The sequence below is a fragment of the Thalassophryne amazonica genome, chromosome 5 (genome assembly GCF_902500255.1).
Source record: "Thalassophryne amazonica chromosome 5, fThaAma1.1, whole genome shotgun sequence".
NCBI classification, from domain to species: Eukaryota; Metazoa; Chordata; class Actinopteri; order Batrachoidiformes; family Batrachoididae; genus Thalassophryne; species Thalassophryne amazonica.
In genome coordinates this window covers 73,286,392-73,299,803 of record NC_047107.1, presented here as the reverse complement: position 1 = coordinate 73,299,803, position 13,412 = coordinate 73,286,392, and the positions used below count along the sequence as shown (strand labels likewise).

The following is a 13,412-nucleotide window of genomic DNA, read 5'->3' as shown; positions in this document are numbered from 1 at the left end:
TTATTTGTCAGTGTGTGTGGGGAAAGCACCATGGTGTTATTTATGCACCAATTCTTAATAATTCTGATTTTCTGGGAATTGCTGAGGATCTGCCAAACTTTTCCGAACGTGGAAGCAGGTGAGCGGTCACTCGCCTACACCAGAGACGCTCTTCTTTCCCTGCAATCTGCGGGAATCATGCCTCCGCCTGATCTGCCGGAGACAATGAGGATACAACAGGCCCGCAGAGCACGTCATCAGAAAAGAGGCAGACGAGGAGGGATACGCCAGCATCTTCGCTGAAGAGGTAACGGACCGCCGCTGCCGGGTATGATCCTGTGCAATGCGCAGTCTCTGAGGAATAAGATGGAGGAGTTTTGTACCAATGCCAGAGTAAGCTTTGAGTACCAGGAGTCAGGCCTGCTTGTGATCACGGAGACATGGTTACATACGGATATTCCAAGCTCCCTTATTGATGTGGAGGGTTTTTCTGTCATTCGAGCGGACCGGAGCACATCCTCAGGTAAGAGCTGTGGAGGAGGCATCTGTGTGTTCGTCAACGAAGGCTGGTGCAGGAATTACACCGTCAGTGAGATGGTGTGCAACAGAGATGTGGAACTTCTGTGCCTTTCCATGAGACCTTTTTATCTTCCGAGGTAGTTTGATAATATTTTAATTTTTGCTGTTTATGTTCCCCCAATGGAAATGCGGCCCGAGCTGCATCTCAAATTGCAGACTTTGTTCACCTTCAATTGCAAGGTACGCCTGGTGCTCCTGTTTTTATACTTGGTGATTTTAATAGTTGTAAATTAGAACTGTCCCTCCCTGGATTTGATCAATATGTTGATTGTGCCACTCGGGATGATAAGATTTTAGATAAATGTTATGGCAATATTAAGAACGCCTACAGGGTCAGAGCAAAGCCTCCTCTGTCTAATTCAGATCATAACATAATACATCTGATCCCAACTTACAAGACTGTGTTGAAGAGCAGCAAGCCACAGATCAGGACAGTGTCTGTTTGGTCAAGTGATAACACAGAGGCTTTAAAGGGATCTTTCCTCTGCACAGATTAGGACATTTTTCATACTCTGGACATTGATGAGGCCACGGATACTATAACAGACTACATACAGTTTTGTACTGATTGTGTGGTTACCACAAAGGATATTATTATGTATCCAAACAACAAGCCTTACATAACCAAAGAAGTTAAAGACTGTGATGATGGTCTAGTGGTTAAGGTGTTGGGCTTGAGTCCAAAATCATCATGGGTTCAAATCCCCGCCTGACTGGAAAATCACTAAGGGCCCTTGGGCAAGGTCTTTAATCCCCTATTGCTCCCGGTGTGTAGTGAGCGCCTTGTATGGCAGCACCCTGACATCGGGGTGAATGTGAGGCATAATTGTAAAGCGCTTTGAGTGTCTGATGCAGATGGAAAAGCGCTATATAAATGCAGTCCATTTACCATTATTAACCGTAAAAAAATGGCTAAAAAGAATCAAGACCGGATGGGGTTAAAAACTGTGCAAAAAGAACTGAACCAGATGCTAAGGCATGCAAGGAAGAGGCACAAGGACAATAGTGAGCAGAATGTTGCCTCAATGGACTCTAAAAAACTTTGGGATTCGATGAAAGTGGCAGGCTAATATGGTAATAAAATGGAAAAGCTTTGTAACAGATGATGATCAGGAAAAAGCAAATGAGCTCAATGACTTTTATTTGAGATTTGAGACTCAGGATTTTTCTTTGGATCGTGCTAACATTTTAAATTCCATTTCACCTACTGATTCGCGCCCCAGGTTAGTAGTTGATCCAGGCAAAATTAAGTTACTTTTTAGTAGGGTTCAGAAAAATAAGTCTGCTGGCCCAGATGGCATCTCAGCTTTTCTTTTAAAGACTTTTGCAGAGCAGCTCACACCCGCCTGGTGCCCGGTCTTCCAACAGTCTGTAGATCAGCACACAGTTCCTTTACTCTGGAAAAAGTCAATTATTGTTCCAGTCCCCAAAAAACCCTGCCCAACAATTAACAATGATTTTAGACCGGTAGCTTTAACTTATGTTGTTATGAAATGTTTAGAAAAATATATGGTGTCTATTTTAAAGTCAGAGATAAATTCAGATCTAGATCCCTTGCAGTTTGCGTATAGGAGAGGGCGGGGTACAGATGATGCCATTAATGGCATCACCCACACCTGTCACTAAAACACCTTGAAGACCCAAAGGCTTACGCACATCTTTTATTTATTGATTTTAGTTCTGCTTTTAACACGTTACAGCCTCATTTACTGATTCAAAAATTAATTCACCTGTCAGTAAACCCTGTAATTATAAAATGGTTTTATTCTTTTTTTAACAGATAGAATTCAAAATGTCAGAGTTAACAACACTATCTCTGATCCTAAAAACATCAGTACTGGCGTACCTCAGGGTTGTGTCAGTTCGCCTGTCCTTTTTACTCTCTATACTATGATTGCATTAGCCACTTTCATGGAAATCATGTTTTTAAGTTTTCTGATGATACTGCCATCCTCAGTCTGCTTCATAAAGACTCAGATCTATCACTGTACTTTAAGGAGGTACAGTCTTTTGTCCACTGGTGTGATGCTAATTTTCTTACCATAAATGTAAAGAAAACTAAGGAGATAATAATTGACCCTCATTCTATTGGTGATCATACCCCTCTGGTAATCCATGATGAAGAAATCAATCAGGTCAGCTTTTACAGGTATCTAGGCATTTACTTAGATAACCAGTTCAGCTGAGAAACACATGTCAATAACTTATGCTCTCGTTTACAGCAGAGGTTATATTTTCTGCGCAGACTCAGGGTGTTTGGGGTTGATCAGAACATCTTGTTTCTGTTTTATCAGGCTGTTTTGGAAAGCATTATCCGGTATGGGATGTCATCTTGGTACGGTAATCTCTCTGTCCAGTTAAAATCTAGGCTTGCTCATCTGGTGAAGACTGCTATGAAAGTTGTAGGGAGGACGGGAAATTCTTTGCTGCAGTCCATGTATGAACGGTCTGTTCTCAAACAAGCACAGCGAGCTTTGTCAGATCCTTCCCACATCCTCTATCCTGAGTATGAACTCCTAGCATCTGGTAGGCGATACAGAGTCCCTCAGTGCAAATTGAATCGCTTTAAAAACTCATTTGTGCCCACGTCAATTAGAGTCTTAAATATGGTTGTTGGGATAGGTAGCAGGACTGTGCGTTAATGACATGGTGGCATTGTTATTTTAGTGTTATTTATTCACTGTCAGTATTTTCCTTAACCATATGTGGGAGATGGCTGTACAATAGGGGTATGTGTTTTTAGGGATATGTGCAATATGCATGAATTATTTACGTGAGACTGCTGTGTAATAGGGGTATGTGCAATTTGGATATGTGTATTAGGGATGTGCAATATATATATATATATATATATATATATATATATACGTGGGCTGTCAATAAAGTAACGGTCCTTTTTATTTTTTTCAAAAACTATATGGATTTCATTCATATGTTTTTACGTCAGACATGCTTGAACCCTCGTGCGCATGCGTGAGTTTTTCCACGCCTGTCGGTGACGTCATTCGCCTGTGAGCACTCCTTGTGGGAGGAGTCGTCCAGCCCCTCGTCGGAATTCCTTTGTCTGAGAAGTTGCTGAGAGACTGGCGCTTTGTTTGATCAAAATTTTTTCTAAACCTGTGAGACACATCGAAGTGGACACGGTTCGAAAAAGTAAGCTGGTTTTCAGTGAAAATTTTAACGGCTGATGAGAGATTTTGAGGTGATTCTGTCGCTTTAAGGACTGCCCACGGTGCGAGACGTCACTCAGCGCTCTCAGTCGCCGTCGTCAGCCTGTTCAAGCTGAAAACCTCCACATTTCAGGCTCTATTGATCCAGGACGTCGTGAGAGAACAGAGAAGTTTCAGAAGAAGTCGGTTTCAGCATTTTATCCGGATAGTCCACTGTTAAAGGAGATTTTTTTAATGAAAGACGTGCGGACGGGTCCGCGCGTCGGGACGCAGCCGCCGCGACGCTCCGCCACAGGAAAAACACCTCTGTTGAAAGCCTTAAGGACAAGTTGGAACATGTCCTGCCTGTTAAACAATTTCTCATATACTCACTCCACTGAAAGCCATCAAAAGCCGCCTGGATTTTACAAATGGTTATCAACACGGAGGTGTTTTTCCTGTGCCGCCGCACCGCGTTGGCTGCATCCCGACGCGCGGACCCGTCCGCACGTCTTTCATTAAAAAAAATCTCCTTTAACAGTGGAATATCCGGATAAAATGCTGAAACCGACTTCTTCTGAAACTTCTCTGTTCTCTCACGACGTCCTGGATCAATAGAGCCTGAAATGTGGAGGTTTTCAGCTTGAACAGGCTGACGACGGCGACTGAGAGCGCTGCGCGACGTCTCGCACCGTGGGAAGTCCTTAAAGCGACAGAATCACCTCAAAATCTCTCATCAGCTGTTAAAATTTTCACTGAAAACCAGCTTAATTTTTCGAACCGTGTCCACTTCGATGTGTCTCACAGGTTTAGAAAAAATTTTGATCAAACAAGGTGCCAGTCTCTCAGCAACTTCTCAGACAAAGGAATTCCGACGAGGGGCTGGACGACTCCTCCCACAAGGAGTGCTCACAGGCGAATGACGTCACCGACAGGCGTGGAAAAACTCACGCATGCGCACGAGGGTTCAAGCATGTCTGACGTAAAAACATATGAATGAAATCCATATAGTTTTTGAAAAAAATAAAAAGGACCGTTACTTTATTGACAGCCCACGTATATATATATATATATATATGTATGATTGGTGTGTATTAAGTTATGTAATATGCATGAGTCATGTAATTATGTCATGGCAGTTTTACTTTTTACTTGTGCAGCTCTTGGAGTCCAAGACAAATTTCCCGGAAGGGACAATAAAGTGTATCGTATCATATCGTAGCAGCAAATATTGAATACAGTAGAGGCTACATGAACGCAGATTGATCCATATACAACACGTTTGATAAATCTAATAGTATTAATGACCACAGGCCTGTTGCACTTACGCCTGTGATCATGAAGTGCTTTGAAAGACTGGTCTCTCAGCACATCAGGGCCTGTCTTCCTCCCACTCTGGACCTCCACCAGGGCAAACGGCTCCACAGAGGACGCTATCACCACAGCGTTCCACACCATGCTGAGCCACCTGGAGCACCAAGGGAGCTATGTGAGGATGCTCTTCCTGGACTTCAGCTCAGCCTTCAACCACATCATCCCGGAGATCCCGGTCCAGAAACTGACACATCTGGGCATCTCCACCCCCATTTGCCAGTGGATCAAGGACTTCCTCACAAACCACCCACAGTCTGTGAAACTTGGCCCCCACCTTTCTTCCACCATCACACTCAGCACCGGTTCCCCTCAAGGCTGTGTACTGAGCCCCCTCCTGTTCACCCTTTACACTCACGACTGCTCTCACGACTGACCCATCTCTCAAACACAATCATAAAGTTTGCGGATGATACCACCGTGGTTGGGCTCATCTCAGGAGGGGACGAGTCTGATTACAGAGATGAGGTCAATCGACTGACAGCATGGTGTTCAGCTAACAACCTGCCCCTGAACATCACAAAAACAAAAGAAATAATCCTGGACTTCAGGAAGGGCAGTGCTGACCCAGCCCCGCTTTACATCCATGGGGACTGTGTGGAAAGGGTCAGCTCCATCAGGTTCCTGGGAGTGCAGCTCCCTGGGACTGCCAACACCACAGCGGTAGTGAAGAAAGCCCAGCAGCGAATCCACTTTCTGAGGGTGCTCAGGGGAAACAATCTGGAGGAGAAGCTTCTGGTGTTGTTCTATAGAGCCACCATTGAGAGCATCCTGACGTACTGCATCACGGTGTGGTACGGGGGTGCTCAGCAGCAGGCAGGAGAGCGCTGCAGAGAGTGATCAAAATGGACCAGGGGATCACTGGTTGCTCACTGCCCAGCCTGGAGGACATTGCCAGCTCTCGCTACCTCAGCAGAGCTGCCAGCATCAGCAAAGACACATCCCACCCCAGCAACCACCTGTTTGACCTACTAACCTCCGGCCAACGGTATAGGTCAATCAAAACTAGAACAAACAGACTCAGGGACAGCTTTCTCCCCAGCGCTGCACTGCACTGAACAATAACAAACCACTTTAATCTGCACTTTTCAAGGTCCTTGTGCAATATCTGTAACCATGTGCAATATTTCCCGTGCAGTATTATTCCACAGTTGTAAATAATTCTCATTTTACATTTTACTTTGGTCCACATATATTTAAATAATTTGTTAAAATTCATTATCTTTTATTTGGCTAACAATTACTCGCACCTCGGAAAAGCACCTTTTGGAGCTGCACTCAAATCTTGTTGCAATGCAAATTACAATGACAATAAAGGCAATTCTGATTCTGAAAAACTGCATTCATCAGGCCCAACACCAATATTTGTAATCAGATGGGGACATCCATTGTCCAAATCCTTACGTACCAGACTGTAACGTGGTAATTTTCATTTTCAAATCTGTACTTTGTAAGATACTGCATCTGTGACTTACCTCGTGATTCTCTTTTCTCATCCATGCAGTACTGTATGTGATCACATGCACCAATAAGCCAATACGTTTAGCCTGACACACTCAAAATGAGCAGAAGCAGCAAATCAATACTGCACTTCTACATCTTCTCAGTAAAAAAAGACAAAAACTGTCCTGACAAAAGACAGATGTACCAGAGCATCCATACATTCACAATCCTCTATGCACTGCCATGTTACAACCCTTTATACAATGCAATGACAATACTCCAAGTCAGTGATGAATCATCCAGCCAGTTTCAATCTATCTGCTACAGATCAAAAAAGAATCACATCACTGTAATACCTCTCTCAATTTACCAGCAATTTAATTTACTATGTATAATAAGAATAAAAGCAAAGTTGCGTAAGAATGCACAAACCAAGCCTGGGAACATGTCACACAGAGACAAGTACAAATATGCTAATGCCCTGGCAGACTACCCGATGAATAAATCACATGGGAGCTCTCACCCAGCAAAGCTGACATGTTCTGGAATATTCGGAGCAGCTCTGGGGTGATGGCTGGGCTGTTCTCCAAAGTCACCAACCTGCAAGATGTTCGGAAAGGAAGGAGAAGAGCAGACATAATTAGGGGAAAATAATATAAAAGACAAAAAAATACTGTGGAAAGTTTTGGAGAAAGGTGCAAAGGAAATCAATGAGGTAAAACAAGACAGGAAGAAAGTGGGGTATATCACAGAGAAAAAATTAACATAGGCATTAAAGTAAAAAAAAAAAAAAAAAAAAATCAAAAAGAGCAAGAGAGGTGAGAGCACTGCCAGTGGTTTGCTCATTGCAAAGATAAATGAAAAACCATTACTTGATGTAAAATGATTGGTTGAGTAATTAGTGAGTATTAAATGTTTTATTATTTGTGAAACTACTTTGCAAAATGCAGGTGAAATTTCTGTTAATTTCCAAATGCTATAAATATGAATATTTTAGATTTGTTGCTACTTACTGCATGTTTTTCAACAACCATACTTAATCTCATACTTGATTTGTTGGGTATCGTATGTTAATATACAAAATACGTATCTGCGACTTTGTTGACAATGGAATGAATAACAGTGATGCATGGTAAATTTACTCACTTTGACCTTTAACCTCAATGGCCCTGACCTTCCCAGGTATAAAAAACACCTACTATGGCAGTTAATGTTTGAAGTTTAACCTGCATACAAACATTGTAGAGTGTCGGATGAATTTGCACTTAAAAACAACCCAGTAGTAATTCTGAGTTTAAACTTACATGCACACCAGGTCTGATAATGATCAGATGGATGACCTAAGACAATTAGCAGAATAGTCAACCGATCCTTAAATTTAGTATGTGATACAAACTTACAAATGAACAAAAAATAAATTACGAATCCAAGATGCAAAGTGACAGGAAGAGGAAAATCAAACAAGGAAAAAACAAGAAAAATGTAAAAGAAATGACAATCACTGTAAACATGGAAAAATATTCGGGTCATGACTTTTTAGGGAGACAAAGATGAGAAAATAACAGGATTGTACTGCAGGGATGGACAGAAAAGAAAAGAACAATTCAAAAGAGATTTTAAAACCCCAGAGATAAAAAAGAGGACAGAAATGCAAGGCCAGCAATCTGGCTTTGGAACAATGCAAATGTCAAGTGTGCTCCACTTGCAACAATGTGACTTCCACTTGGAGACTTAATTTTCTTGTCAACATTAACGTGTTGCACGTGGGGATCCACGAGCTCTAGATTGGGTAGTGTTTATAAAATAGATAGCTGACATTTTTCAAGGGTGGCAAAAAATTAAACAAGAGCAATCAGAGATTTCTGACGTCCGCTGATCCGAATCACCTCGCAAATTCAGTGGAGTCTTCCATGCCCTAATATCTATCTGTAGTGCAAATTTGGTGAGATCTGTGAGTAGTTTTGAAGTAATCCTTCAAGCCTATATAAAGGGAAATCTTGATCCAGAATCTAGATCTGGATCACCTCCAAAATTTAATGGAGTCTTCCATGCCCTAATATCTATCTGTGGTGCAAATTTGGTAAGAATCCGTGAAGGAATTTTGAAGAAATCCTTCAAAACCTATATAAAGGGAAGTCTTGAGAATCCGTTAAGTAGTTTTGACGTAATCCTTTTTTAATAAAAACGTAATCCATCAAAGCATATACACTCAACAAAAATATAAACGCAACACTTTTGGTTTTGCTCCCATTTTGTATGAGATGAACTCAAAGATCTAAAACTTTTCCACATACACAATATCACCATTTCCTCAAATATGTTCACAAACCAGTCTAAATCTGTGATAGTGAGCACTTCTCCTTTGCTGAGATAATCCATCCCACCTCACAGGTGTGCCATATCAAGATGCTAATTAGACACCATGATTAGTGCACAGGTGTGCCTTAGACTGTCCACAATAAAAGGCCACTCTGAAAGGTGCAGTTTTATTCACACAGCACAATGCCACAGATGTCGCAAGATTTGAGGGAGCATGCAATTGGCATGCTGACAGCAGGAATGTCAACCAGAGCTGTTGCTCGTGTATTGAATGTTCATTTCTCTACCATAAGCCATCTCCAAAGGCGTTTCAGAGCATTTGGCAGTACATCCAACCAGCCGCACAACCGCACACCACGTGTAACCACACCAGCCGCAGGACCTCCACATCCAGCATGTTCACCTCCAAGATCGTCTGAGACCAGCCACTCGGACAGCTGCTGAAACAATCGGTTTGCATAACCAAAGAATTTCTGCACAAACTGTCAGAAACCGTCTCAGGGAAGCTCATCTGCATGCTCATCGTCCTCATCGGGGTCTCGACCTGACTCCAGTTCGTCGTCGTAACCGACTTGAGTGGGCAAATGCTCACATTCGCTGGCGTTTGGCACGTTGGAGAGGTGTTCTCTTCACGGATGAATTCCGATTCACACTGTCCAGGGAAGATGGCAGACAGCGTGTGTGGCGTCATGTGGGTGAGCAGTTTTCTGATGTCAATGTTGTGGATCGAGTGGCCCATGGTGGCGGTGGGGTCATGGTATGGGCAGGCGTCTGTTATTGACGAAGAACATAGGTGCATTTTATTGATGGCATTTTGAATGCACAGAGATACCGTGACGAGATCCTGAGGCCCATTGTTGTGCCATACATCCAAGAACATCACCTCATGTTGCAGCAGGATAATGCACGGCCCCATGTTGCAAGGATCTGTACACAATTCTTGGAAGCTGAAAATGTCCCAGTTCTTGCATGGCCGGCATACTCACCGGACATGTCACCCATTGAGCATGTTTGGGATGCTCTGGACCGGCGTATACGACAGCGTGTACCAGTTCCTGCCAATATCCAGCAACTTCGCACAGCCATTGAAGAGGAGTGGACCAACATTCCACAGGCCACAATTGACAACCTGATCAACTCTATGCGAAGATGTGTTGCACTGCATGAGGCAAATGGTGGTCACAACCAATACTGACTGGTATCCCCCCCAATAAAACAAAACTGCACCTTTCAGAGTGGCCTTTATTGTGGGCAGTCTAAGGCACACCTGTGCACTAATCATGGTGTCTAATCAGCATCTTGGTATGGCACACCTGTGAGGTGGGATGGATTATCTCAGCAAAGGAGAAGTGCTCACTATCACAGATTTAGACTGGTTTGTGAACAATATTTGAGGGAAATGGTGATATTGTGTATGTGGAAAAAGTTTTAGATCTTTGAGTTCATCTCATACAAAATGGGAACAAAACCAAAAGTGTTGCGTTTATATTTTTGTTGAGTGTATAAAGTGAAACTTGATCCAGATAGTGCAGTGGATAACTGAAACAATCCTGTAAATGGCGATAGAAGTACCAAAGTCGGCACAAATACTCCTTAGACATTACTCTTTTGAAAAAACGGACTAGCCACTTGAATCTTCAATAGGCGTCCAAGTAGGGGTTAATTAAAGAAATATACGGGGGTCAAAATTAAAAATGCTCCAATCATATTGAAAACTACATTACATTATTTGTCTGATCATAATTCCAAAAAGGTATAGTTGGACTATCTATGACTGACTGTTCTGGAGTTACGGAGGAAAAACAACAAAAATGGTGACAAAGTTCAGTTTCAGTTTGTACAGGGGTCAAAAGTTAAAGTTCCTTCAATATTAGTAAAAAGTGATGCAAATTATTGGTTGAGCTAAGAGGATTAATAAATGGAATAGTTTTGACTGTGTTGAATGCTTGGTCTCCAAAGTAAAGGTCAAACAAGGTGAACGTCCATTGGATTCTATGACATGTGACCTATGTTACCCTGTAACATGATAACTAAGCATGACAGATGGTGCAACTGAATTTGGCTCCTACATAGCATGTGTACAACAAACGAAAATAAGTACAGTATGATGACCAACAAAAAGATTCCCAAGAAACCAAGTAGGACCAAAGGAAAGAAGAAAAGACAATGAACAATTTAATTTTAGCATGTGTGTATATGTGTAGGTACTTACACAAATCTTACAATTACAAGAAGAAACAAAATCAAAAACCTCTACTAGTGTGGATTTTGTGTGATAAGTCAAAAGATGTTGTCTGCATATGGAAAACAAATGTCTCTACCAAAGTTCTAGTCCGTCCTCCAGCAAATATACATGTGGCGGCTGGGAAACATCAGTGCTGAGCTGAATGACAGGAAGAAGGAAGGGGTACAGGTTTTTACTTTCTGCTCCCAGGCCCTGTGAGAACACAGATGCAGAAAGTTAAATCTACATGTGGACTATCTGACACGCATTTCAGTCAGGGCTAAAAATTAAAACATTCATTGACTTGATTACTGTTCCTAACAGATCTTCTGAGCAGCAAACTACAATATATTTTCTTGGCAAAAGCAACATCTATGACCCTCCACAAAAATTAGGGCTTTCAAACTTATTAGCCTGCACCAACAACCAGTAGACAGCATACAGGGGGCTGCAAAAGTGAAAAATGTCCCTTTTGGGCTATTGTACCAACATGGCTGTGCAACACAGTGTCCTTGAGTGGTCCTCCTCCCATGTAGACAGGTTGTTACAGTAATTATTCACTAATTAACAGATAGTTAAGAATACTTTATGTGACACCTTAATAGATCTTTGTCATTTGATTTGTGGACTCACTGAAAAATAAAGAAGATGTAAATGAAATACACAGATTAGCTGGATATGATAAAAATGTGTTTTTACAAAACTATTTTCTAAGTACAGTACTGTGTAAAAGTTTTAGGCATCCCAGAGTTATAATAAAAGTTACATTTAATGCCCCCCCACCCCCAGAGGGAGTTTTTCCTTACCACTGTCACCTGTGTGATTGCTCTGGGCGTTGGTAAGTTTAGACCTTACTTTTGTGAAGCACTCTGAGGCAATTTTGTTGTGATTTGGCACTATATAAATGAAATAAATTGAAATGAATTGAAATTGATCACGCAATATTAAAAATAGTAAATTCAATTTGGCTGCTTCCTTGTTTGCATTTGGGGTCACCACAGTAAATCCGAGGTGGTGATTTGGCAGGTTTTACACCAGATGCCTTTCCTGATGCAACTCTATATTACATGGAGAAATGTGGCAGGGGTGGAGTTTGAACTGGGAACCTTCCACACTGAAATCAAGTGCACTAACCACTACGTTTTCTCAGGGACAGCATAGTAGCCATACATATGCAGTCGATGAAGAATTGGAGACATTCCTATACTGATTTTTCACTGAATTGAGGAAAGCAGATATGTGCTTCCACACAGTTCATTGTTGAGCTCAGTGGTGTGTCTGCAGCCCCCTTCCAAGCATAATGAACTCCTGCTTGGACAAGGAGCAGTATCTGCTTCACTGCTTTCGGCTGCCTGCTCCAAGAAAAAACATCTGTCTAATTTACAACTCCAATTCCAATGAAGTTGGGACATTGTGTGAAATGTAAATAAAAACAGAATACCAGGGCTGTGAAATGAAAATTGTGAAATCCGAGGAAAATTTGCAGGGGGTCGGGTACAGCTGCCCAGGAGCTGGGGTCTAGGGCCCCTGTGGGGCCCAGAATTAAATTTTTATCTAATGATACTTTTTCAGCATCTCCTGGAAGAACAAATCTCAAAATTAGTGGATATTTAAATGATCCTATATTCAACCTTTTATTTGACCTATCGATGATGTTGAAATAACAGAATATGACGTGGAAGTAGGTGTTGTGTGGGCCGCCAGAAGAGGAGGTACTGCTGGCCCACCACCAGAGGGCGCCCTGCCTGAAGTGCGGGCTTCAGGCACGAGAGGGCGCTGCCGCCACGGACACAGCCGGGGTTGACAGCTCTCACTCATCAACTCATGACAGCTGTCACCCATCTCCACTTCATCAATCCACTCCATAAAGACCAGACGTCATCTCCACCTCGTTGCCGAGATATCATCTACCTGTGAAGGTAATATTCTCTGCTGTATCTAAAACTGTCATAGTCTGAACTCTTTTTGCAGCCGCTTTCCTGTGGTGTGCCTTATCTGCTGGATTGGCGTTTAGTGTGGACAGCGACGGCTCGCTTCACACCCAAACCAGATAAGTGGTGTAACAGGAGCTGCACGAGTGTGTGATTAGAGGTGGAGGTGACTTTCCACCTTCTGACTGTTTTTGTTACTGGGTGTGCACACACCCACATCTCACTGTTTGTGCTCCTCGCCAGCAGTACCAGATCCGACAGTCAGGGACGGTGATCACCTGGAAATTCGGGACTTGGCGGCTCCAGTATTCACCGGGTTCTGTGGCAGTGGAAATCGTGTGGTCCCGGCTCTTCTCAGGACAGACGTCTTCTATCCTCGAGCCTGCCCACACATCACCTTGGTGTATTGACTGCTAT

General features: G+C 42.5%; 1 protein-coding gene across 1 annotated transcript in view; it reads right to left on the bottom strand.

Moving 5' to 3' along the window:
• Positions 1 to 13,412, bottom strand: part of ipo11 (importin 11) — a 457,504-nt gene that overhangs the window by 202,368 nt on the left and 241,724 nt on the right. Inside the window, exons 21-22 of the mRNA XM_034170535.1 lie at positions 11,162 to 11,277; positions 7,045 to 7,121 (exon numbers count right to left, since the gene is read on the bottom strand). Of these exons, the coding sequence (XP_034026426.1) occupies positions 7,045 to 7,121; positions 11,162 to 11,277 (193 nt within the window). The remainder of the gene's footprint in view (positions 1 to 7,044; positions 7,122 to 11,161; positions 11,278 to 13,412) is intronic.